At 42.0% G+C, this 27,514-nt stretch overlaps 2 protein-coding genes and 1 long non-coding RNA gene across 3 annotated transcripts; 1 reads left to right on the plus strand and 2 right to left on the minus strand.

Moving 5' to 3' along the window:
* LOC109485056 lies at positions 1-2,906 on the plus strand. The gene is made up of 3 exons (XR_002141109.1): positions 1-107; positions 840-872; positions 2,098-2,906. It is a non-coding gene; the product is annotated as an uncharacterized LOC109485056 (long non-coding RNA).
* Positions 2,907-4,116: 1,210 nt separating this feature from the next.
* Positions 4,117-9,996, minus strand: LOC109485070 (glycine-rich RNA-binding, abscisic acid-inducible protein-like). Its single transcript, XM_019788498.1, has 7 exons — positions 9,897-9,996; positions 9,013-9,076; positions 7,697-7,737; positions 7,398-7,479; positions 6,709-6,796; positions 6,327-6,353; positions 4,117-5,828 (listed from the first exon to the last, which is right to left on the minus strand). Exons 2-7 carry the CDS (start codon positions 9,051-9,053, stop codon positions 5,520-5,522), a joined length of 588 nt encoding a protein of 195 aa, XP_019644057.1. The 5' UTR covers positions 9,054-9,076; positions 9,897-9,996; the 3' UTR covers positions 4,117-5,519.
* Positions 9,997-12,411: 2,415 nt separating this feature from the next.
* On the minus strand, positions 12,412-20,222 carry LOC109484988 (prokineticin receptor 2-like). The gene is made up of 3 exons (XM_019788362.1): positions 20,191-20,222; positions 13,933-14,235; positions 12,412-12,995 (listed from the first exon to the last, which is right to left on the minus strand). The coding sequence occupies exons 1-3, from the start codon at positions 20,220-20,222 to the stop codon at positions 12,479-12,481; spliced, it is 852 nt and encodes a 283-aa protein (XP_019643921.1). The 3' UTR covers positions 12,412-12,478.
* Positions 20,223-27,514: the final 7,292 nt, after the last annotated feature.

Below are 27,514 nucleotides of genomic sequence, written 5' to 3' on the forward strand. Positions count from 1 at the left end.
GTGGCGGCGGTGGATACCGTGGAGGCGGCGACAGTTACGGCGACAGTGGCAGTTACGGGGGCGGTGGCGGCGGATATGGGGGCGGCGGCCGCAGGAGCTACAATGATGTGGGTATACTCTTTAACACTAGCAAAGGGTTGTATTACTGAAAAAGGATACAAGGTGTGACTGTGAGGTTGTAACATTTACCATGAATTTTGGTTGTATGTGTATTTCAGGTGTGCGTGTGTGTGTGCATGCATGCATGGAGTAAAATAGAATTGCAGGTAACTTGTACAGCTAGGAGCATAAGGGATGCCTTTACAAAGTTTGATATAATTTGATAATAAAACTTCCCAAATTTTAGTCCCTACTTGTTTTACCTCCCATTTTACAATGACATGTGTAGTAAACAAAAAAAAAATCATTGCCTGTTGGCCAGACAGTTGGTTTGCCCTTTGACAACTCAGTCGTTAAAATTCCCCAATCGGTATATAGATTTCTCTTAGCCTAGTCTTAGGGTTAGATAACAAAGATTCAATTCCTCATGTAAATTTTTGATGAAAAAGATATGGGCATCTAGTACAGAAATTTCCACTTTAATACAAGTATTCAGCAAAAGTCTCTAGTACTGAAAGTATCCAGAAAAAAATCACTAGTACAAGAAGTATGTGAGATGAACTTTTGCTCCAAAAACTGAAATAGAATACATTGCAAATGTTTAGCTGTGAAAAGCAGTATTGATGCTATACCACCATTGATTCTGTTGTAAGTAGCAGATGATTTCAATGAAATCTCAATGAAAGATCTGAAAAGTACCAGTTAAAACCAATAAAAAAACTTTCTTTTGGACACTACAGGATTCCTCAGGATACGACTCACGCCAGCAACGGGTAAGCCCAAACTTACAATTTTCTGACAAGTGCCAAGTCTTGTTTTCGGAGGCATGCTCCCAAGCAACTTCCTTGCAAGTGTGGCAAACAATTGGCCTTGTGATTTTGTGATTTTCAACTTGACGTAATTTTCTGATCTTGCACAAATCATGCTTTCATACAGGTTAACACAAATCCTCTCAGAAATATACCTGTTTGTAGCTTTACGTGTGGGAATTAAGGAGTGTGATCCATCGGTCTGTTTGTGCAGTGCCAGAAAAAAATAATCACAGCATGTTTTGCATCAGATTGCAAGATTGTTCTGCCTTGATTGGTGTGCCTTGAGTTTCCCTTTTCAATCCAACTCATTTGTCTGGTGAAGCTTTGCACTCTGGTTGGCTTCTGAACATTCTTCTCTTTTTTATTTTGATTAACCCATTCATAAAAAGTGTGGTTTGTTCTTGTAGATCAGACTGCTTCCCCACAGATGTGATCAAAATGTTGACCTGGTTTTTGTCCTGTTCTTTTTGAGTAAAACATCAATTCCTTCGAGTTAGTTGAGAAGTGAAGGACATCTACAATAAAGTACAAAGATTTTTCTATCAAATTCAATGTGCCTTCTAAATTTTACTGTGATGTTTGACTCCAAAAGCATTTTGTTTTATACAAAATTGTAGACTTCTCCAAGCAGAAGTTCTTTTCAGTTGCTGATAGATAATTTAATGAGTGAGTGTAACTCTTCCACAGTAAGCCTCTGAATCTAACTGTAGTTACCTTGGTGATGGTTGCTATGACGTTTTTGTCACACCTTGTCACTCACCTGGGCGTAAGGTCAAAGGGCAGGGCCGAACCATGGTCAACAGGTACTGACTCACCTTGGTGGTTGTTTTCGGTTTGGGTTCCTCATCTCCCATCCTCCCTTCTGTTCTGGCTGATTCCATCCTCAATACCCGTTCAAATATGGCACTAACCACACTTTGCTGTCAGCCTTGTCTTTTGTGGACAAAACTTGATAGACAAAACAGTGAAGGCAAAGTCACAGAACTTTACCTATCTTTCCTAGATTTTAGCCTTCCTTCTTTATCCCCTTTTACTAGTGTTTTGAGTTTGTCCAGAATTGAGACAAGGCTGACTGTAGCTTGGCTCATAAGGTTTTGTAACAGTATTATTATAACAGTACTGATGCTTTATTTTGCACATTCAATTTAAGATTTTTCTCATCTTCTTATGTACTCTTGTTTTTCAGTACCAGCCATACTGAAGAGCTGCCGAACACCTTCCTAGCCACAGAAGGGAGGATAGTTAACTGTTATCCAATCTGCACCTGAAGTTCCATTTTTCTTCACTATATCTTATGACTTATGATGCAGCTAAAGACACTTAGGAAGTCTTCTTAAGGGTGTTTATATGTTAGACTGTGTCAATTAACTGTTTTTGTACCTCTTTGGAAGTGTATTTAGGTAGTTTAAGTCACTTGTGACTATTTGAATTGTTTTAAAGTAAAAAGTTTCAAAGTTAGACTCCAGAGTCACAACAATCATACACATTGAACTGTGCAGCAAACAGAAAACCAAAAACTAAACCTGGAGAAGTCTACCATTGAATCGTGTTGAACAAAAACAAACTATTTTTACAATATCTCTCTATCCCTACCTTTAGTTCCTGTGTTATCAATCACACTGAATCCATGAAAATGTTACCAACTGTCACCGTGGAACATAAAGCTTTACCAACACAACCTTAAGAATCAATGGTTTAAATTTGCACCTTTTCTGTGTGATGTACTCAAAGGTGGAGCTGCAAAATTTGTTCGGAAGTTACTAGTACCAGTTTGCTAAAGAATGATCTTTTTACATTTTTGATTGTGTGACTCTATCCTGTACGTTTCCTGATCTCTCAATGGTTTATGTGGATGATTGAAATGTAAAGATATAATGGTGACTCTTTGGGGTTCAATGTATAATGGAGCAACAACTGTAACAATGAGATTTGAGACTTTGATTTGATGTTCTTTCACCAATAAAACCAGACTTGTCCTGTACCTTTTAAACTTGTGTTGTGCAACTGTGCTGTTTTTTTTTTCCTATGTCAATTGTGTTACTATAAGATTGAAATCTAGAGTGGAAAAGTCAAAAGATTATGTTCAGAATTTTATGATGTTGACCCTTACCACAAGGTGGATGAATTTCGACAAGGGAAAGAAAGCCACGAAATGCAGTCACAAAAGATATCTAGTGTAAGCTTTGTTGCAGTGTGTTTCAGATTTCGATTGCCAAATTAACAATGCCTGGTGTATATTTTATTGTTTAACAAATTCACAGGGTTGCTAACCTGTGTGCCATCCTTTAGTTTACACTGGCTACCATATCGCAAGGAGCCAACAGAGCATAGCACCTAGGCTACGGGGTTGCTGCACCCGCCTACTCTCCAAGCAGAGGTTGTGGGGGAATGATCGTTACCTTTTTATATATGGCCGGGTTTTTTTTGTCTTGATCCCCACCGTCGGTGGCCGCGGAGTTTCTCTGGCTAATGGATACTGCCTGGCCAATTTGATACTGTCTTTTTGCCACCGAGAGGGATCTGCATGGAGATTAGCACCAGCCTAGCTATTATGGTCTTGTCACTTCCCGATAATCACACACACACACATACTACATGTCATTCTTCCATGCCAACTGCTGTGCTCAAAGTTGGGTCAAAGAATTGGAACTGATGTTTCTCTTCCAAGTATGATTTATTCAGAAGATTAACTGTTCCTGCAAGGGCTTATGTGTAAAGCACCATGTTTAGTGAAGCTGAAGATTCAATTAAGGATAACAGTATAGCCTTTGTCTTCTTTGCCAGTGATTTAAAGTAAAAGTTCAATGAAGTAAATGTTCTCGGAAATGCAACATCAAGTTTTTCTGCCCCTCACTGAGTTTCAAGTCTTTGACAAATGTTAACCAAAATACATTTTGTCCCACTCTTTCTTGCTAGTCACAGTAAGAACACTTTCTCAATTATAAAATCATATTTTTTTCTCTTTTGGCTTTGGAACACAGAAATTACATACTGTAATGCAACAAAATCTGTGCAGAGCACTTGTTTTTCTTTTGAAAGTAAGCTGCTGACACTAAACAATAAATACATACATGGCTTTCTTCTGGAATCCTGTGTGTTCTCACAATTCTTGGATATTCACATTTTCACAGGCACTTGTCACAAGTTCATGCTCACAAAGTTTCACATTATCATTTGCACAGGAATAAAACAGCGGACAAACGGACATGAAGGAACTTGAGTGTACTTAGTTGCCATGGAACGAACCCTTTCAATACATACAAGTAGGCATTAAAACACAAAATCATTACAGTGGCATCTTAGAAACATCAATAAAGTCATCAACCAGTTGTCAATCCAAAAAGGCTTCGACAAAAACATACAAAACTATCTCTTCAATGATATACATTCTTGGAGCAACATCTCTTACCTTTTTTCTCGATTCAAAGTTGACACTATAAGGCTCTTAAACTTTTCAGTTAGCTGTAACAAGGTACAAAAGTCTTCGATCGGTCCTGAGTTTACAAAACTAGGTTTGCCCGGTAAAAAGAATGTGTTGTCTTCAGAGTTTCTTCTTCAAAAATAGGTCCAACGTCATGCTAAATCAATGTACACAAGGAATTTCTCAAGATTCTGCACAAGCTCTCCTTCCTTGAAAGTTTTTCTCTTATCTTAGGTCTGATTACTTATCTTGGTGGCTAGAAGTAGATCGATATATATATAGCGTGCACAAACCACAACATCTATAACAATGTTAACATACATTCTTTTGCGATGACACACTTCTTTGGAAGTTAATTACAACGTCTCTCAAAACAAGTGATCTATCTAATGCTAACTTGATTATGTAGCTTTGCTTACTAGTTTTCGATGCACACTAACTAATACCAACTGTGTAGGTTCTACTCGATCCAGATACATCCAAAGACATTGCACTGTACCCTGTGAAATATATGTAGGCACAGCACAGTCTTGACGATGTTCAAATGCTCTTACTAGTATCTATGAAAACAAGGTACTGCTGTGCATCAAAAAACCTTTCACTTGCGGGAATAGGATGGGGTTGAAGAAGGAATGCAACAATTATGCTGGGATACCACGTCCCAATATTGCAGATTATGAGTTACACAAATCTGGTTTTTAATTATCTACCTTTGTGAACGTTCTGGGGAAACAGACGTCCATTTTTTTTGTTACAATTGCAACAATTTAAAGCGAAAGCTCACCTGTGTTGAAAAGTGATATGGCAGAGGTTTTTGGTTGTCTTTCCAACACGATCAAATTTCTACTTACCTTTTTTCCTACACTCTTTGACCATTATCAGGTATTTAACCCACTCATGACATACTGATTAACAGTAGCCAAAGAGTTAGTTGAAAATTCTGGAAGCAAACTTGTGACAGTGTCAAAAACACAGCTTAAACCTTTGTCATAAACCATTTGCTTTACAACTGGAGCTGTAAAAAAAGACTGGCTTTCCACATATATACTAGCAGTGTGTATCACACCAAAGCTTAGCATGTACAACCAACACAAGAAAAAAACAACAAAGTACTTTATATACTGGCCAAACATTGCAGACACTCTAATATATAATTAGACTGTGGTGCAGAAAACAGACAGGACTAGCTAGTAGCTGCCTTCATAGCTACCACCCTCATAGCCACCACCATAGCTCCCACCATAGCTACCACCACCACCATAGCTTTGGCCACCGTAGCTGCCTCCATAGCTATCCCCACCCCCGTAGTCGCTTTGGTACTGGCCGCCACCGCCATAGTAGTTGCTACCACCACCACCGTAATAGTTACTCCCACCCCCGCCACCATAGTAGGCTCTACCGCTGTTGTTGTAGCCACGTCCCCGGCCGCCGCCACGGAAGCCGCCCCGGCCACGCCCGTATGATCCCCCGTAGCTACCTCCGCCGCCACCACCTCGCTGTTTACAGAAAGGAAAACAAGAAATCAGATCTGTGAATGGTTTCACTGAATAAAGAGACTCTTTTTACACAACCAACAGGTTTATTTATGAAGATTTACCACATTTGTGGAAGGATTGACATAACAGGTGACTACTAGTATCACCTTTTCAAAGATGTCAACCCCGAGACCAGACTGTAAGGTTTGAACCACTCACACCGGGAAGGTCCCCTACTCTTTTCGATAAGTACGGTGGGTTCTTAAACATGCGTGGGGTGTGGCTCTCCCAAACATGGGACCTCCATTTAACGTCCTATCCGAGGGACGTCCCTAGCCGAAGCTAGGTACTCATTTTCACCTGAGTGAAGTGAGGAAAGTCGTGTAAAGTACCTTTCCCAAGGGTACAACGTCGGGACGCCGGAATCGAACCTGGGTGTCCCCGTTTATTTAGCCAAAGTTTTGGTGACCGTCTGTCACCTTACTCAGTAACTTGCTTGGGAAAGTAGCTGTGTCTTACCTTAGCACTGGCATAGTCCACACGTATCTGGAAAGATAAAATTGGAAAGATGACATTAGACATCAGAGACTACAACTAATTATACTCTACGTACAATTATACTGCTGATATTATAATATCTTGCTGACTTCCAACCTATTGTACACTTATGTACAGAATATTCTCGACATCATGTGCACCCAAAATTTTTTCCTGTCAGCGTCCCACTAAATTTTTGGGTTTCAAGCACCAGTGCACTTGTATGTATTCCCAAAAGTGAATCTGGAATTCCATTCTCATCGTTGTCATTCTCCCAACGCTACGTATGATGAATCTGGAATCTTCGTAAGGATACGACATTCATAATTGCTTGTTTGCATACGTGAAAATGATCTCCACTCACCGTCCGCCCGTCCAGTTGTTGGAACTGCATGGCGTTTCGAGCGGCGTCAGCTTCATCCGGGGTGTCAAACTTGATGAATCCAAAGCCCCTACGGGAGAAAAGATAAGAGTGAGGAAACAAGAGTTAGGTGCCTTTGCCAAAGGCACAACATTAGACTCTGATTTAGAGTGTGCAGGGGATTCAAACCAAGAACGTGCAGGGGATTCAAACCAAGAACGTGCAGGGGATTCAAACCAAGAATGTGCAGGGGATTCAAACCAAGAATGTGCAGGGGATTCAAACCAAGAATGTGCAGGGGATTCAAACCAAGAATGTGCAGGGGATTCAAACCAAGAATGTGCAGGGGATTCAAACCAAGAACGTGCAGGGATTCAAACCAAGAACCTTTAGATACCAAGTCTAGCACCCTAACCACAAAACCACCTCGCAACTCAGTCAAATACTTAGTCAAAAGTGACAGGAAGCTACTCTCAGTATGTATTTCGTGAGGCCTATGATATGACTCTGAAGGAAAATGATGTGTTTCTGATTTCCCGACCAATCTTAGCAACTAGCTGCCAACCCTAGCCTTTTTTGAGCAACACAAAATCCCCCACCTACTGACCATATTTTTTTTCCAGGCAGAAACAAGAAACACAACATTATTAATTTTCCTATGCCTGACATGATGTATTTAGTGAAAGACTTACCGTGATCTTCCCGTTTCGCGGTCCGTTATGATCTTGCATTCTGTGACCGTCCCAAACTGGCTGAACTTCTCTTCTAAAGATGCTGTGTAACAACATAAAGGGGTTTAAATCATTTGCTATTTTTCTTTAAACAACAAAAATTACCGAAGCCATCAGCAAGCCATAAAGCAAAAAAAAATTGAGGCTACTAAGTACTAACATTCTACTACTGTTTTCAAAATCTTGTTCCTATAACACAACAATCAGTACATCCCTCAACATGCATGGAATGATCCAGAAAGATAGATCCAAATGCTTACTTTCTGATGTGCCAAAGTCAAGTCCACCAACAAACAGCTTCCTGTAAGTTACAGAATACAACATATATCAATCATAGGAAAAGTTAAGACTCTATGTAGGCATTTCAAAAGCCCTACATAAGCGAGTTTTGGGACTGAGCTATTCATGTATATTATCTAATGTATGTGCCATGGCTATATATTAGATGTTTATTGCAAATTCATGCCCGAGGGCTAATTGCATACAGACATTAACAAGAAAAATGTGGTGATATAAGACTATTTGCTAACAACTTCTACGTGTACGATATACTTATCGAACCTACTATCTGTACTTAAACCTAATAACGTTGGTATACATACAGGGTAAAAAGTAGATAATATATATATTTAGCTCAAGCTCTGAACAGAGTTCAAATAGAGTTTACATAAGAGTCTGGATGACCTGTTTTAGCCCTCAAAATCCTCTGACAAAATCCATCTGTGCTTATGAAGTAAAGCACACACAGACTGACAGAGCTTTCTTTTGTTGGGTGCAGTTGTATCCATATGGCTCTGCATTTGAAGTTCCATTAACATTTACCTGCCAGGTTACATAAATCTGCCACTTTCAAAAGCAGTGTGTTTGAGAGATCTCTAGTGCACCACCCCCAGGTACGCACGGTTTAAATACTCTCCAAGCAGAGGTTTGGGTTTTGGGGGTCTTTTAGCGTGTTTTTAGGCTTTTTTCATCGGGGTTTCTCTTTTTGTCATGATTCTCTTTTGCACTGAATTTTTTTTCCCACCAAAAAAAAACAATTCAGTGCAAAAGAGAAACCCCGATAAAAAAAGCCTAAAAACATGCTAAAAATACCCCCAAAACCCAAACCTCTGCTTGGAGAGTACGGTTTAGATACTGTTTTCAATGAAATCAATAGTATTAGTACATTGTAATGCAGGATGTTGCATTGGACTGTAGATGTCTTTAAATCAGTGTTCTAGCCAACCTGAATTTTCATATCAATTTTGTATGATTTAACATTAATAAATGAAATTATGCTCCTCTAAAATGCTTTTTCCTGCATTTTGTGGGGCAAATTTTGCTGGCAGACAAGGCATAGCTTAGTGACATCTCTTTCCTCTTTACACACCGATTTTTGTTTGCCCAAGATGACAGATTGGCCAAAATTTTTGTATGTCATGAGTAGCATAATTTCATCAAATGTGGGAAAGACTTCATTCATTCATTCAATCGTTCGTTTGTTCATTAATTCGTTCAATCATTCGTTCATTCATTCATTCATTCATTCAAAAAAAAGATGGTTGTTGGACAGGAAACTGGCTAGGATGATACTCACCCAGGCTCGTAGTCTTGTGGTGGCGAGCTTTGAGTCGCCATACTGATGCTGGGTGGTAGCTAGTCTGCAGACAGTGAGCAAGACAAAATATGTTTTATCATATTATAATAATCATGTAACTACACATTTATTAACCAACTAAATACCTTCGTAATCTCATCATAATCTTGTTGGGTGGAAATGCAGGGGGTAGAGCGATTATGAACATCAAAAGCGGTCAAAATCCATGAATTTTAGTCTAGCTACGTGTACTTCTAAAAATATTGTCTCATGTCTAACATCTGAGTCCATAATATCACCAGGGTCCATAATATCGCCACCTTGAGAAAAAGTGTGCTTAAAGTTAAAGATATTTTTACTGCAACATACCCTAGGTATGTACATTTGAGGTGTGCAGGAGTGCATACCAAAAGTATGTTGCAGTAAAAATATCTTTAAGCACACTGTTTCTCCAGGTGGTGATATTATGGACCCTGGTGATATTATGGACACAGATGTTATGTGTCATGGTCACGTTCAACATCGATGGAAATGACATTAGATGTCATGATCCAACGATAATCACCCAGACAAAAGCAATATTCTCTTCAAAATCATACCACAGGCAGCTATTTTTGGCGTAATTTTCCATTTTTCTGCAACATTTGATTTTTTGACAATTTATGTGAAACGCACGTGGCCCCATAAGCCCCCCTCCCACCCAACAACAGGGAAAAAACGACAGACACACTCATGTCTTCTTTCGGTTTGCCGCCCTTTTTTCCTCAAAAAGCAATTAACTATTCCCAATTAAGCTATGGAAAAAACACACAGACTTATCCTTGATGTACTAGATGTGGCTATTCGGGCAGATAAAATTAAATTAGTGGAAAAATTTTACTTACAAGTGTGAGAAAATGACAAGTCTGCGGACACGACTAGCCGAAATCAGAACTGGGCGCTGTGACGTCATGACGTGGGGGTCAACCAACCATGAGTCGCCGCTGCATCACGTGATGCGTTAGGCACTTGCTATAAGCGACATCTAGAGGGTTTAAGACGAACTGCAGTCCTTCCTACCCGAAATTTTCAAGCAGATGTATGGATTTTATTTTTGTCGTGTGTCTCTGAAGTTGTGCGTTTCCTAACCAACTGAGTCGCCGCTGCGTCACGTGATGCATTAGGCACTTGCTATAAGCGACATCTAGAGAGTCTAACATGAACTGCAGCTCTTTATACCCTAAATTTTCAAGCAGATATATGGATTTTATTTTCGTCGTCTGTATTTTGAAGTTGTGCGTTTTCCAACCAACTGAGTCGCCGCTGCGTCACGTGACGCGTTAGGCACTTGTTGTAAGCGACATCTAGAGAGTCTAATATGAACTGCAGCTCTTACCCTAAATTTTCAAGCAGATGTATGGATTTTATTTTCGTCGTTTGAAGTTGTGCACTTGCTGCAAGCGACATCTAGGGAGTCTAAGACGAACTGCAGCCCTCTTTAGCCAGCGATTTTCAAGCAGGTGTATGGGTTTGATTTGCTTCATTCGTTTTTGATATGAAGTTATGCATGCGTTTTCTTTCGTGTATGAGAAATTTGCTTTGCGACATTTGGACGGGACATGCATTATACAATATGCAAGCTATGCTAGATCTAGTGCATAAAGTAGTAAATACAAATGTATAAGTATAATTTCACGACGCATATAATTTAAACTGTGTTTACGATACTGTACTCCCGGAACGTGCTTGAATGCTCGGACTGAAAAAAATCTATATGTGTCCTTGATTCTTCATTCCTAATACTGAATGCCATCTAGCGAATGTAGTAAGAGTTACATCGCACAAGATCTGTCACAACGGCAAGAGAGACTTGGATACGGTTAAAGATTCTACTTGATTTATTTGACAATCCTTCTTTTTCTATACAGTATTGTATGTACATTTAAGTGTGCATCTTTCTTTCCATTTGTATTCACAATAGCTATATAGGCTATTTGGGTACTACGTATACAAGCACACACAATAAATTGATCTAATCTAGACTAGAGACGTTTAGTTACCCGAATCGTAAATGATCCTTCCCTACCAAAAAGACTAAATTTCTCAGAATTCCCTAAAATGAATCAACTCTTAATTTTTTAAATCGTGAATAAAATCAGATAAATGACAACAAAAAGAATGTTCTACAAATTCCATTACAACTTATCACTGCTGTCGAAAAATACACATGCATGTTATTAACGTTACATCTATAAAAACTCTGGTTACTTAATTGTTTTGATTGTCCGTCTTTTCAGACATTACTCAACAAAACGTACATTTCATATATTATAGCTGAACCTTGTGATCTATGTTGTCTAGTGTAGATTTGACAGCACATGCACAACTCTATCGTGTACCTTAAATAAATTCTCAAATTCTGAACCTGGCCGACAGGCACTGAAATCCTTGTCAACTACAAAGCTACTTGACTTGATCTCGAGCTACTGATATCCGCGTCGAATTCTGATTCCAGACGCAACCACATACAAACATATTGTTACCATATTCATACAAGCACGAGTTGCACAGTGTGGCTTCACCTTTCCGATTCTTTGACAGACGTGTAAGTATTGAAATACATGTACTAGACAGAAATGCTTCTTTCCTGACTAGAAAGTCTAGAGTACATCTGTATCCGAGAAATAATGACTTGCCTATGACGTAGATCCTTCAATACAACTACTTGCAAGTCCCATCCAATTCACACCTACATATTTTGAACATATTCATCTATCATATAGATTCAGTTCTACAAGCTAAGCTGCATTCGCTTCTTACAAATTTCTGTATCGGTATAGCCGGTATAACCGCCTTTCTGCGTAACACACCAGCTTCGCAGGCACGCGGCGCGGCGGCAGCTGGCTGTATTACACCGATCGACTTGTTACACCTAACCCTTGAACTTGAACTCTAGATATTGTTTAAAGCTATCTAATGACAATAAATGTGTAATAAGCATACCGCCAGTGCACATGACAGACGTCGACATGCATTTTATATGTTCACATCACGAGTACTAAGTTTTGCCTATGTTTTCGGCTTGGCCATGGTAGAGTCAATGTGTGGATGTAGGCGGCCGCGGGGATGACGGAAGCGATGGATGGATATTCATTAACATAACGTACAAATGCGTATTCAAAACAGGACCTCATTTGCATAATCTATGAGGAAATGCCTGTCAATGATAAGATGTGATTGAGTGGAGAATATGATTAACTGATATAATTCTTGTAAATAGCGATATTGATCAATGAGATTTATAGTTTGTCATTAGTCGTGACGATTAGCATCATTTGCCGAAGGTATGAGATCATGGAATTCTAGCTCTACCTCTATTCAAAGGCAGATATTGTGCAAGAAGCTTATTACATCCCGTGTTTTCGTGTGTCAGAGGATTGCGTAATCCGGCAATTTGACAATAGGTATTGTCCAATGGCTGTGTCTCTTACAAACAGGTATCTGTGTTAGCTCTGCGCACGCGCATCTCGATCGGGGGGTGTCCGTAAGTCGACGACCTCGCCATCTTGGTCTCGGCGTCCGCCGGCGCGGAATTCTCCTTCGATTGACAGGTGAAGCATACGAGAAGCTTCCCGATGTATCTCCTCATCCGGTTGTCCACGGCGACGTACGCCAGGGTGTCAATCAGGCAGTTTGCCATGGCAACGGCCTCCACGACGTAGAAGATCATGGTGTTGGTGGACTCGACGTGCAGGAGGTGCCCGAAAAAGTCGCGGATGAGCGCGTAGACGTAGAAAGGACCGAGGCAGAGGCAGAAGGACGCCACCAGGAGCAGGAGAAGGACCGTCTTCCTGCGGGAGCGCTTCTGGGCGCGGAGCTGCCACGGGTTGACGTTCCCCGGGAACTTGCGGTCCCAGACCTTCCGGGCGACCAGGGCCGAACACACCGTCATGATGACCACGGGGATGGCGAACTCGGCCACGAACAGGAACAGGTAGTTCGCTCTGCGAAAAGGAAGATACAGACATTATGAAATGAGAATATGTCGACTATCCAACATCTGTGTCCATAATATCACCAGGGTCCATAATATGGCCACCTTGAGAAATAGTGTGCTTAAAGATATTTTTACTGCAAGATACTTTTGGTATGCACTCCTTCACACATCAAATGTACATACCTAGGGTATGTTGCAGTAAAAATATCTTTAAGCAGACTATTTCTCAAGGTGGTGATATTATGGACCCTGGTGATATTATGGACACAGATGTTATAGCTAGTCGTCTAATGCCATGAACCAACATTAGTTGTTTGAGAAAGGAAGACAGAAGTCTGCCACAAACAGGTACAGGTAGTTCGCTCTGCAAAGAGGAAGACGAAGACGTTAAAAAATACTGAAACTATTAAATGAGAATATATCTACAGATACAGACTTTTCACATCCACCATATATATATACAGGGCATGTTTGTTAACATGCCAACATGCTACTACTTAATCAGTTTACCCGCAAACACCTGGTAGCTGAGATTCATGTGATAATTATCATGATGCCAATGAAAAGCCTGTATAGCTATGCATGATGTACAAAATGACTAATAAACTGGTGGATGTCCCAACTACTAAGTACCTAATACCAGCCCAGAAGAGAACAAGAAATAGCCATGCATTCAAGTACCAGAGTTATCAACCAAGGATTGAGGTGTTCAAGAATTCATTCTTTCCTAGAACTATCGCAGAGTGGAACTCACTGTCACCAAGTACAGTAGGGGCATTGTCAATGTCTAGAGCTAGAAGTTCAAGGGTTAGGTGTAACAAGTCGATCGGTGTAATATAACCAGCTGCCGCCGCGCCGCGTGCCTGCGAAGCTGGTGTGTTACGCCGAAAGGCGGTTATACCGGCTATACAGATACAGATACAGCTAATCATCTACTCCCATACTTGTAGGCTAACTGCTGGTCGATGCTCCAGATGCGGCGACAGTACGTCTGTGAATTCTCCGGGAGCAGCGGCAGCGGGCCCGGGAGGGACACGTTCCCGCCGGCGGGGCTGGCCATCCCGGGGGCGGACGGCAGGGCCATGAGCGCGAAGTCCGCGGCGTGAAACTGCACCGTTTTGGAGAAGATGGCGTCCGGGATGGCGAGCAGAGCCGAGACGATCCACACCAGGCTGATCGGCACAGTCAGGCTGACCCGGCCGTTCCCCGACCCGCCCGTGCGCAGGCCTGACGTCACTGCGATGCATCTGGGTGTGAACAAGGTTGGTCATTAAAAATCATTGTCATAGCGTCGGTTTCAAGTTTTATTAATAAAATCAGCCTTGCAGCCAGTTTCACAAGTCAACCAAGCTGAATTACACTGATTTTTACAATTTTGTACATAGTAAATACAAATACACACTGACATTACAATACATATACAGACACGCTGACAAACATGTTACAAAGCCACACATGGGCACTGAAGTGAAGTCCAGAGTCTATATTTGCAATAAACAATATAAATATGAATCTAACTATGGGTGAATTTCATATGGGGTATGGCTGTGGTTGTTGTCTGTGTGTTTTACTCTGCCATGTCAGTTGAATGAAGGATGTTTTACAACGTTTTTGAAGCTTCTTGGCTGTCAACTGTCATAATGCCTGCGTGCTATGACGTGAAAAGGCACAGGTCAAAAATAGACACCCGATACACCTGATCCTACTTCCAGGGGGACCCAGACGTTTGGACCAATTGTGGACATTCTTATGCAATAGTTAAAGTTCTTGAAGCGGGCACATAACGCTATTAGGCTCGCCCCAGAGGCTTCGCCAAAAAATTATATATTTTTTTGCTTGAAACGTTGAAATTCTAACGTTCCACATTTGGATCAAGCTTTCTTTACCTTGTGTGGGGAATTCTTTTTCTGGGGAAGCTGGTGTCACATTAATGGTATCGCACCACCAGCAAAACGCGTACGGTTTATACGAGAAAGTTTATTGCAAATACTTACCCGAGGGCTAATTGCAGTTACAAACAACATAGAAAGAAAATGCAGTGAGACTATATCTACTTCTAACATGCTTTATATGCTACAACATGACATGACACTAGTTTTACTGGGTTTGACTTCTTCTTTTTAGGCAATGGAAGACGAATTTACCCACTTCTTCTATAATATGTGGGTTCTTTGATTTTAGTAGTAAAATTGCTTTTTTTGTGGTAAGGAATGGTGGGGATTAGCAAGGCAGCATTTTGGACGCGGTAGTAAATAATTGATTTCTGATGTCGTCATAAAATGGACAGTTAGAGATGAAATGAATTTCGTCTTCCACTGCATTTGAGGAGCAATATTTACAAATTATCTCCGACACAGATCCCTCTTTCACAGTGAAAAACTCATGCATATGTCCCAGTTACCTTCACCTTGGAAAGTCTAGAATATTCCTGCAATAAATTAAACCAGTGCTGAATTATTCAAAACGCCGACGAGACGGGCGGTGACTAGACGTTAGCTTTGTTTTATCCCTTCTCGTTTTAATCGCGAAATCGTACCCCGAACGCACCCGCATTTTGATTAGATATACGGCTATTAATTATGTTTTAACATCTTCATTGGAATAGTCTTCGCAATACTTATCCTTGGATGCATGGAATAATTCACAACAAGTTATACCTGAGCTTTTAAGAGTTAGCGTTAAGCAATAATTAAAAGACGGGCGCGCTCTTGTACATTAATTAAAGGGCCCATCGATTTCCGCGCGAAAACGGGGTTCCGCTAAGTAAAAACTTGATTTATGAGCTTTTATTCATTAGTAAAAATGCTTTACTTTGATAACACAGGAGCTATGTTATTTGGGCATCTTAAATTTGGCTAAACACGGTGATAACTTTGGGAATTACACGATGAACATGGGAACGGTATTCGGGGCAGCGATAATATTAATTTCCCAAGGCTGCTACTATCTAGAAGACTTTTCATTAAAACGTGTGTCTACATATATTCATTAGGCACTGCCGCAAAAGAAGAGGTCAATCCCCACGGTTGTGTAAGTAGAACTATCAGGGTGATTCATATACACAAATTCATTATACGCAAAGCCTTTTTTATCGTATTTGTGTGTTCCTTGCAATATGTATTAGCCTTCGGCCAGGATTTTTCTTTGCACAATACAGCTCGATTATCGTCTTGGACGATCTCCACGACGGAAAAATAACACATTGATGAACTAACATTTGAAACATCGTGAAGGAGAGAGGGAAAAGAAAAGCTGAAGAATGGTCCATTCAATCGATTATATCGAGAGACAAATTGTGTAGCAGGGACGTAAACATGTAAGTTGAGATTGATTTCCTTAAGACGTCTTAGTAATCCACAAACTTCAAAGACACTGTGTAAAAATCGAAGGGTGGGATTTGTACAAAAGTCATTCTTGCGGCTTAAGAAGGGACAAACAATCGCTAAGTACAAATCCCTTAATTCCCTTCCACACAAACAGGGACAGCATTAAAAGTTGCTAACGGTACCAGTAATTCGGTTTTCCATCACTGACAAGACGCCGTGTTTACGCCGAACTGCAGTCAAGCGCCAGGGCAGCGACAATTTATCAGTAATCGCTGATTGTTTTCTCACTAAGACTAATTGAATGTAGTATCTCCATGCAAGGAGGTTAAATTATTGAATTAAAGCCCCTTGCTCAATGTAATAAAACAACAAGCTCATTCTACGAATTCCCGTACGAATATCTGGACACTGTCGTGTGAAATATTCCCCCATTAGTCTCGATTTGTTTGTGGTAAATGCCATTCGCATTCAGGATTTCGTCGCTTTGAAACAAACCCTTTGCTACAGGTGCATCGAAAACACCACAGGGCGCTTTCAAACATGGCGTTCCCAAAGCATTGGGTGGTAAATTAGCTGTACAAATGGTTCTGAAGAAGAGAAAAGTGATACAAGTCTCCGAGAGAGTATCTTAACCATTGGGAGACTCCAGTCACTATCGGATGGTGCTGTGAAATAAATGAACTTGGATCTAAACGTCGGTACAAGTACGGACCATTACAAATATTACCGTGTGTACGTGTAACATTAGTCAAATAGCTAGATTTAATGCTACATTCTCCACACATTTATTTCTATTTTCGTCACACTGTCTGTACGGTTACATAAAGCTTTTAAAGCCGCCCAAGGGTTTCTCGAAAAGTACAGAAAGAGCACGCGGCCAATTATCGTAGCCTGAGTGATTGCTCTGATTTATACATGATTCCATCCCTGTCAGCATTGAATATGACCGCAATATTGTCCCCAACATATAGTGGATCATTTGTTGCGGCATACAGAAGGTGAAGGTAACCTATCATGCGCCGGATGAGAGCAAGTGAGTGGGAGCCTGTCTCAGACTTCTTTGCAGGCCGAAGAGTTGAAAATAGTAGTAAAAAGGGGATATAATTTGCCAGGGCAGCTAGCCGGCCAGAGAGGGTCCAATTTTTGGCCGGCTAATTACCTTGGCCTACTACATCCCCTTTTTATGCCGATTTCAACTATTCATTCAGCCTGCAAAGCAACCTGGTGCAAACTAAGTGGGTAGTATGTGGGGGAAGTCAGGAAGTAGTGTAACACCACATCACGCATTCCCCTCCACAGTTCCAGGACATCCACGAAAGTCCAAGGCACTTCTCGTGGGTCGTAGGTCACGAAAACCCAAAATATCTCCCGAAGGTCTGTGAACTCACGATGGTGAACTTTAAGGTCACGTAAACCCAACAATACTTCCAGAGAGTCTGAAATCTCTGATTTCTTGAGCAGGATTTGGTTGGGTTATTTGGGGCGTTACAGCAAGGATGAATAGTAATCAATGTCACCATGTGCACATGCATAAATATTCTACCATGACTGATGCCACTGATGCCGCATCGCTTTTCTAATCCATCCAACCGGAACCAAACGCTAAAGCCAGAACGTCAGTGGTTTAAAGCCCTCAGTAGATCCTATAAAATGTCTTTTATAACCACTGATGTTGTGTAACGGCATCAACTGCCTCCGGTGACTACCCGCTGAACCCTCCATCACAAACGCGCCCACTCAGAGGATCTATCCAGAAGCTTCAGCCAGTCAAGGGGAGAATGCCACTTTTGAGACAACTCAAACGTGTGATTCGCAAAAGTCGGTTGATCTTCGTCTTATCGTCGTTTCATCCTCCATGACGACCTGTGAGATGTTCGCAACGCGCTCCTTGGAAATTACTGAATGAAACGCGCGCGTCAATGGCGTTTGTATGATCGATGAGAAGTTGTACGTTAATCGTGAGACTTTTAACCCCACGTGGTCTTGCAGTGCTCAGCTTTTCAAATCTTCGCTATTTTTGTTCCTGTTGGGCCAAGCTGTTCTAGTTCTAAAAAGCATGGTAATTCTCTATGGTCATGTTACTTCTGTTTAAGAGACTATGTACACTGTCACGATATGGGCTTAGAGGTCATTGCCTTCGGGATACGGAAGTATGGTTTTGGGTGGCTGAGCTGCGCGTGGAAGCGGTGAAGAAGCTCGGTGCAGTCAGGCTAACCCTCTCTCTCAGTGTAACACGTCGCGCGCGTGCTTTCTCTGCGAGTGAAAGCCATTTGGATCTCCTATAACCTTTACAACTCTTTCAACAATGTAGTCAATAAGCGGTCGACGGCACAATCATCAACCTTGTCTCCTGGATCACTGGCAATGGCAGAACTACACCCGGTTGCTTAGGTTGATTGAATTGTCAGTTATCGTTCGGCTTTATTGCTAAAATCCAAACTGTTGCCAAACGTTGCCAGACTGGTGCGCCGCCGAAGAAGCATTGGGTGGTACATTAGCGGTACAAATGGTTCTGTGGAAAGAGAAAAGGCTCAAAGAGATCAAGAGTATCTTAACCATTGGGAATTTTGGAGACTTGAGATACTAGTACTCGGGCGACGGCACATCCATTAATGTTGTCATTCCTGGATCACTGGTAATGCGAGAACTGCACCCAGTTGATTTGGTTAATTGAATTCTTATATCGTTCGGCTTTAGTTGCCAGACTGTTGCGTCCCAGAAGAAGCATTTGATGGTAAATTAGTTGTACAAATGGTTCTGGTTCAGAGAAAAGTGATAGAAAGCTTATCATTCCTATCACCTGGATCACTGGCAATGCGAGGACTACACCCAGCTGCTTAGGCAGATTGAATTCTCAGTTATCGTTTCGGCTTTATTAGTAAGTAAAAGCCAAACAGTTGTCAGACTGTTGCGCCCGGAAGAAGCACTGGGAGGTAAATTAGCTGTAGAAATGGTTCTGGGAGGATTGAAAAGTGATAGAAAAGGCTCAAAGAGATAGAATCCACTAGGAATTTGGTAGCATTTAGATACGGCACATTTATCAATCATGTCTTTCTTTCTTGTCACCTGGATCACTGGCAATGGCAGAACTACATTGTACACCCAGTTGCCTCGGTTGATTGAATCCTTAGTTATCGCAAAGCTTTATTACTAAGAGCCAAACAGTTGCCAGACTGTACGTTGCGTCCCCGAAGAAGCATTGGGTGGTATATTAGTGGTACCAATGTTCTGGGGGAAGAGAAAGGTGGTAGAAGGCTCAGAGAGAGTATCTTAACCATTGGGACTTTGGTAGTATTCAGATACTCGGATGAAAGCACAGTCATCAATCGTGTCATTCCTGTCACCTGGATGACTGGCGAAGCCAGAACTGCACCCAGCTGCTTATAACACGTTCATTGCATTCTCATTCATCGTTCGGTTTTGTAGCTAAAAGTCAAAACGTCGCCAGACTGTGCTTAAGTGCAGATACGATCAATGATAAAGCCAGACATGCACTTTTGTGCCGTGAACAAAATCCTCTGATTGCAAATCTAGCTGCCTGACACCATCCTCCATCCACCATCCATGAAAGCGAGAAGTTTCAGACCTGAGAAACAGCCGTCGGCGGTCACAGCCGGGCGCCGTGATGTCTGCCTGAGCCGATTATCAATCATCACAGCACAGAAAACGTCACCAGGCGGATTCCTGGCCTTGTCGTGTCAGCTGTACACGTACATATGTACTTGTACCTCCCTTTGTGCGCGAGTAATTGCGTTATGTAAGGGCGAGGGTCAACGGAGATGGGTCCAAGTCTCCATAGGAACATTTCTGAAGCTTTTGCAGTAAGATTTGCAAGGAAACTTAGCCCATCACTTGGTCTTTCTCAGAAGGGCCTACCTTGAAGGTCGTTGCCTCTTCTTTTTCAACATCATTAGATCTTGATTGACTACATTTGTTTACTTGTTATTGAAAACACATTAGCTCTATCTTGGATACCAGACTTTTTAGCTTGCGCACACGCTCTCGGCTCACGTACTTGCCAAGGGAAGCGAATGAAAGACCGCACTACAACTAAAAAGGCTGGCATGGCATCCAAGATACACTTTTCCAACACCGTCTGTTCAATCACACACGACCTCCCCACACAATTTCACGCCATTGCTTGCGCCACTGCTTCTTCGTAAGGTCAAAATTAGTCCCAGTATGCTCTTCCAAAAACTCATTTGTGCCTTTCGGCTGCAAAAGTTGACCTTTCGGTCAATGAAAACAGTATTGAAACCGGTGTTTCGGAGCAGATAAAAGTACCCCGAAGCGATCGAGCTCTTCCACGGACATTTAGTCGCCCGGCTAAATGGAAGGCTGGGGAGTGTTCCGGAGGAAAGTGACCTATGCCTTTGCACGTGTGTCCACGGGGAATACCTTATATACCATCGCCTCTATCCCACTTTTGACGCTCTTAACCCTGACTTTCCGAACTACGTGGCAAATTTACTGAGCCATTTCACTCAGGAACGTACGCCCACGGAGGAAGAAAAAGTAAAGAAGTCAACTTTCAAATGCAGAGCGAGCGTACGGGCTTTGCGAACAAACTTAAAGTAAGTCCACAAGGCTGGCCGGATCGATACATTTCTAATCAAAATGTCACGACTTGGCTTTTAACCTCTGCCTCCGGTAGCCAGGCGTTGCAAGTTGATGCATAAAAAAATTCAGAAGAACCAATCTTCTGAGTCAGCGTGCTTTGCAGCAAGGCCATACCTATATGCTTCTTGGCATATTTCAATTTATAAGTTACCACACTTCGTCGGAAAAGGCTCACCAAAGCATTTTGCGGACTTTGAAACATATACCACATGGGATGAACTGGCGTTCTCAATTGATCGAATTTTGACCCAAAGGTCGGAGTACATAGTGGAAAAGAATGACTGGATTTCTCTTACATAAAACCATGTTAGGAACTCGACGCATCTCCGCTTCAAAGTGCATCACCCTGGCATCTCTCCAGCGCCGTAACATTTCACTCACGATGTTTGGCCTTTGAAATGAGTAATCCCGGCAATATAGCACCTCAGCCACGGAGAACAATTTGTACGTCTGATGGATATAAGGATCCCTGGGTCGGAAACATAAAAGGGTGGTCGACTCGGTTTGATATAGCATTCTCCGCAATGATTAAAGTGCAGTCGCACTAGCAAAGGCAAATTAACCCCTGTCTAAAGAACGTGGCTTTGACAGCACGTAGGCCTCGGCTAGAGATATTAATAGATATTCACGTGCCTGGCAAGCTATTACCATTATACCATACTGATTGGATCATATGGATATGACATGACATCCTCAGGGTATCACAAAGCTAATGTGAGCGTGCGAAAAAAGCTTGCCTTTGGTATGAAATTTTAGTGGTAAGGAAGGTTGATATAATTACTGCACACGTGTAGAGCAAGATATACAAAAAAATCTTTAGGTTTGTTCTTTCACATATTCTTTGAGTTTGGAAGACTTGGTGGTGCAGGCAAGTGATGATTTGAGTCCTGCTTCACTAGGCCTTCTTCTGGCATCTTGTCCTTCCGACCGCTTTTGTCCTTCAAGTACTTAGAAACTTTTCCGCATGGGGAAAATTAATGCGCAAGCGGATGCCATCCATATAATCACGTCAGCGTGAGCTTACATACATACTACAATCACTCATCAACGCGACCGTCCCAATGGTTGTCCGTGTTTTACGACCGAATGTATAGGGTCGGATAGAGACAGCTTAAAGTGTCAAGTTCCTCTCAAGAGGCAATGTTTCGGAGACACAAAATCAGACAATCTGTCGTCTGGAGATGGATAAAACTCGGGAACAGGAACAATTAATGATGGGGTTATTATTTTTGTTACCGCGTTTCTAACCACGACGACCGGCGCGGATGCTCCAGTTTTTCATTCATGGCGGCGCCACCAGGAATTAACGTCTAATGGTTGAACAAAAGTACAAATTCATCCCGGACGGAAATAGATTCCTCAACGTGATCTTTGGAATAGGTTACTCGTGAATCATCTAGAAGCGCAGACACCGAAGAGATGTGCTGACTCGAAACGCTTAATCTCTGTCAAGGACTGAACCTGTGAATGTTCTTCCTTGCGGAAGTATTGCTTTGTAGATTTGTTTTATTGGTTGAAAGTTTTTTGTGCCAGGGGGCTGAAATGCAAGTTTCACCACATTTCTGCTTCCAATATTAACGTACACAACTCGTCTTACTGCAATGTCTAGACGCGGTATCTGAGCTGTGGGCTTGTCTTTCTGTATGTTTTTTCATTGAAACATACAGTGACAAGACGTGGTGGCGACACACTCAAGTTACACTTATATTCATGTCGCCACCAGACAATACGTAATACAAGGAAGCAAAGCGCGAGTTTTCATATAGAAGTTTCTGTATGTTCTAATTGCTTCGGTCGCTTGGTGGGTGGGAGGTGATTTTGACAGATGATTGACAGGGAGGTCAAGCCTGAATTCGAAGGTGACCGAGCAGGCGCTGTGTAGGAATAGTTGATGGTATATACATGTATGGAGGAATTCAGGAAGTGATATAATGCCCGATTATAATATCCACTCCACAGTTACATTCACGAAAACCCTCAAACACTTTCCGGAACCGAAGGTCTATGATTTTAGAAGTCACATTACTTCCCGGAACTCTGGAATCTCCTATTGTTTGTTAAGTCAGTGAAGAACTGACCATCTTTCATAGGTTCTTCAGTAAGTCACCAAAAACAGTGCTTATTTGATTCGCCTCCAGAAGGCCTGCTAAAGCATCGTCTCCCCATGCCATGAAATACCTTTCCCATAGCCAGTCAGTTGTGAAAATGCACCTTTACAACACGTGTGGAATATAATATTATGGAGATGGAGTGCGCATGTTGAGATACTGTATATAGCAAAGGGCACTTGTATGTGGTGCAATATTCTTCTCTGATCTTTTCGTGTAATATTTCCGCTTGAATGACACTGCGTATGACAAGTGTGACTTACCAATGGTGATAAACGCCTCTAAATCTGATAACGGTTGCTTTATTAGGCGATAAACGTACTGGCATGGTTTTATGTGTATCGCTATTGGCAAATCCTTTGTGGCAAATCCTTGCATATCAAACTCCATGAGTTATTTTAGCTATTACGCGATAATGTCCCAGGTAAGTATTACAAGTACGTCTAGGAATGGTTGCCTAAATGATATAATAACGATACATGTCAGTTATGTCTGATAATATTAATGGTTCTCGAAACATCAAATGCCATCAGGCAGCATTACCAGACCTATTTACCACCATTGGTAAACCTCACTTTCCCTGCAGTGTGACTTACGTAACTACAGTCCAAGTTTTGAAAAGTCCATACACGTGTGACAGAGATGTATTCTTCTTCGTGTTCACAATTTGCCACTTCCACAGGCTCCTGATTCACATCTCTGGCAGCCCTGATTCACATATCTGAAACTTGGCAGCCTTTAGCACTGGGTTATTGAAAAATGCATAGATACAATCACAGGCGCACAAGAAAACTATTGCTCAAGCAACTGTACATGTATAGGTTTTGAAAACTGTCAGACGTTCCAAATAGAAACCATTACTTTTCGCCAGTGACTAAGGAATCTGTAGTTGAGCAGTTATTTATTAAAAATCTGCCCAGTTGCTTGAGTAATAATGTTTCTCTTGGTTATCTTATTACATGGATGTCTAAACTTCACCGACTTCATCACAGAGTGTCTCGCTTCTCTGGCGCTAACACATGTGCCCTTAATTACAGGCAGTCTGATAACCTACATGTATGCAATATACTGCAATGTCGACTTGAGCAGTAATAAAGGAAGGAATCTATCTTAAGATGTGAACATTGCCGCTGCCGTTATAATTAAGTACGCCAACTTCTGCCACCACCACGACTCTGGTGCTCAACCACAAATTACGGTTCTTTCGTCTCCCTGCCCTTCATTTTCCTAGCGGTAAATTCCGTACAATTACCAACTACAACTCAAAATAAAAGTCCTGCACCCTCTCAGACTTCAGGGTTGAACCTTTGAAGCGTGGATTCCAATCTTCTAAAGTACGTATGGCCTCATTCAGTCAATGTTGGCCTTGGTAAAATCCTATTTGAAGTACAGGCACAAAATATGTTTGAAGTTCCCACTTTGTAGGCTCTGGCACTAGCTTTAATGCTTCAGACACACTTAATCTAGTTTTAGACCAGATTTTCGTAAAATCCAAACCGACATACCAAACAGCGCCCTGAGTCTCAAACTAACAAGATATCGGAGATTTCAGACTTCCTGGAAGTACTTCAGAGTTTTTGTGAACGTATTGGAGCTATAAAAGGCATTTTATGCGTACTTCAATCTGGTATTACACCACTTCCTGAATTCCTCCCTATGCTACCCACTTACTCCCATCCGTTGCGTGCCGTATAACGTTCAGGCTTGATTCTTTTCAATCATCTGTCAAAAATCACCTCCCACCCACCATGCAACATAATAGTAGCAATTAGGACAGAGACAAACCCACGACTCAGTCACCCAAATCAGTACTCCTGTACTCAGAAGTAAGAAGTTTAGGCAAGCACCTCACCAACTTCAAGAGTTATCCCTGTATGACCATGCATTGCCGTGTGATGTATGTTCACTTCCAATCAATGAGATTATACGGGAAGCAGTGGTTGGCAGAGTTTCAGAATTCAGACACTGATGAAAATAAATCTTGACTCTAGCGCCAGAAGTCATGTACATACAGAAATTGCATTCGATGTTTCGGCCGTGAAAAATGTCCATGGGTAAAGTGCCCAATGCGTGCGCTGGCCACACGACCCCATGAGTCATCTATACGTGATTTACACAGACGAGTTGGCGGATAAAGTGATTTATGTCTCTAACAATTGAAACTTCGAGCTCGCATAATTAAATTAAGAAAGAGTTACGTGGCTAGACGACTCTGGGGTAATAAACTACGTCATCTGCAGGCGAGGCAAAGTTGTCTCCCCTGACAAATGTGGCACCTGGCCTAATGTCCTTGGGCCAGCAGGACAAATTATAACAAGTGTAGTTTTATTAAAAAGGAACGCGTACGTTTTTTGTTCAGAATATTTCTACTCTTTCCAGTCGCTTCTGAAGCCTGGTTAAGGCTACGGAATCCCAACTTGTAAGTGGCGGGACATCTAGGCTTGTGCGTGTGTGCATATCTGCACTTGCGTAACCTCGATCAGGGACAGCCATGGTGCCAAAGAAATTGATCCCTGAGGCACTACCAGCACCCTGAGATCTCGTCATTTGCCGAGAAAATTTGACTTTCGGAACCGCGCGGGGACCTGAAAGCTTGGTTAAAAGCTTTCCGGACTAGCAGGGAGCAGGCAATAGTCGTAGGAGGCAAGGACTTGGCTCCAGTTCAAGTGGCCTTTGTGGTGTAGGTTCCACAAGGAATTATCTTGGGACCATTACTCTTGCTCTTTTACGTCCCTGCGAAGTTGGTGTTTTACGGCGAGGGGTGGTTAAACCGGCTAAAAAAAGCCAGGAATCCGCGCAGCACCTTTTGAAACTTAATGTAAAAAAGTATTTTTCTTAGGAAATGTAGTGTGCCTGGATGTTGTTATAGGTAAGGGTTTCCATCTAGATACTTTCAAGTACACTCAAAATTTTCCTTTCCTTTGCGGTATTGCATCGACCATTTCAATTGCAAATGGTCGGTTCAACACAAGCAAAAGCGTCACTCAATCACATGCGGTATGAAGTTTCGAGCAAATTATTTCTAGTCAATTAAACTGGTACAAATCAATCTCCACCAAAACCATCTCTTTACGACCAAGCAGTTCCAAGTATAGCCACTGCGTCTCGTCATGTCTTACATGACCAAGGGTCGGGCATTGACCTCCTCTGCGTCCTGTAATCATGAAGACAATAACCCCAGAGTGTGTACCAGTACCATGTAATATCACCGTGTCTAGATATTCACAAGAGTCTGGGCACAATCACAGGCTACTGCCTGGGTGGGCGACTTTGATCCCCGCCAGTGATTTTAACCACAGGACGGTACACGGGAAGTCATGAGAGGAATACATAAGCCACATTTTACATTATTCATTCACACGCAGGTGCTGCCAAGTCTCACGGTGAAATTGAGTGGTGTTTTCCCAAACTACTCCCATAACTTCACAGTCAATTATAAAGGGATTTAAGCTTAAGGCCCCGTGCCTTCTTATTACGGAGATTTACCACACAGATTGAGATAACATGTGACATCACCTTTTGGAGAGGTCAGCCCAGAGGGTAAGGTTTGAACCACTCTTGCCGCACCCAACCAAGGAAAGATCCACAAATCTTTTAGATAATTGTGTGGTGGGTTCTTTAGCGTGCCTGGAATGTGGCTCTCCTCAAAGACAGTGCCTCCGTCCTATCCATGGTACTAATCTGATGCCTCGCTATTTTTTGTTTATACATTTGTATATTCCGAAACGTTCAATCACAAGACGTGGTGACGGCACACTCAAGTTTTTTTCAACTTATATTAATGCCGCGACCAACACAGGGACAGTACAATACTAATTTACACCTGAGCGAAGTGAAGAAAGTCGTGTAAAGTGCTTTTCCCAAGGGCACAAGATCGGTGGCATGTCAGGACTCGAACCCGGGGCCTCTGGTTCCGAGTCGAGAACGCTGCCGCTACGCCACACGACCCCACAAATCGCTATTACCATGGTCCTATCCGAGAGGACGTCCCTGACCGAAGCTAGGTACTCATTTTCACCCGAGTCGAACAAGAAAATAGATGTGAAGTGCCTTCCCCAAGGACACAACCGTGGGGCCTGCTGGGTTTCAGAACCTTCGGATCCTTAGTCAACAACCCTAACCACAATACCACTTTGCCACCTGCTGGTCTTTTATGTTTCTGTCAATATTCTATAAAACCCGGACCGGGGAGAGGCACCATATGTTCAGGATCAGGAAGACATAAAAACATGCTCTGGTCCAAAAATCGATAATTTCACATTTCAATTCCTTGTTAATTTAAATCTACGCTGGTGGTAAACGTCTTCATCAGTTTATGTCAGCAAAGACGTAGATGAAGGTTATAAATCCAGGTAAACGATACTCTCCAAGCAGAGGTTTGGGTTTTGGGGGTATTTTTAGTGTGTTTTTAGGCTTTTTTGGGGGGTTTCTCTTTTGCACTGAATTTCTTTTCCCGCCAAGCCCGGGTTTGG

Source organism: Branchiostoma belcheri, unplaced genomic scaffold (assembly GCF_001625305.1).
Source record: "Branchiostoma belcheri isolate BF01 breed outbred unplaced genomic scaffold, Haploidv18h27 scaffold72, whole genome shotgun sequence".
Taxonomy (NCBI): Eukaryota; Metazoa; Chordata; class Leptocardii; order Amphioxiformes; family Branchiostomatidae; genus Branchiostoma; species Branchiostoma belcheri.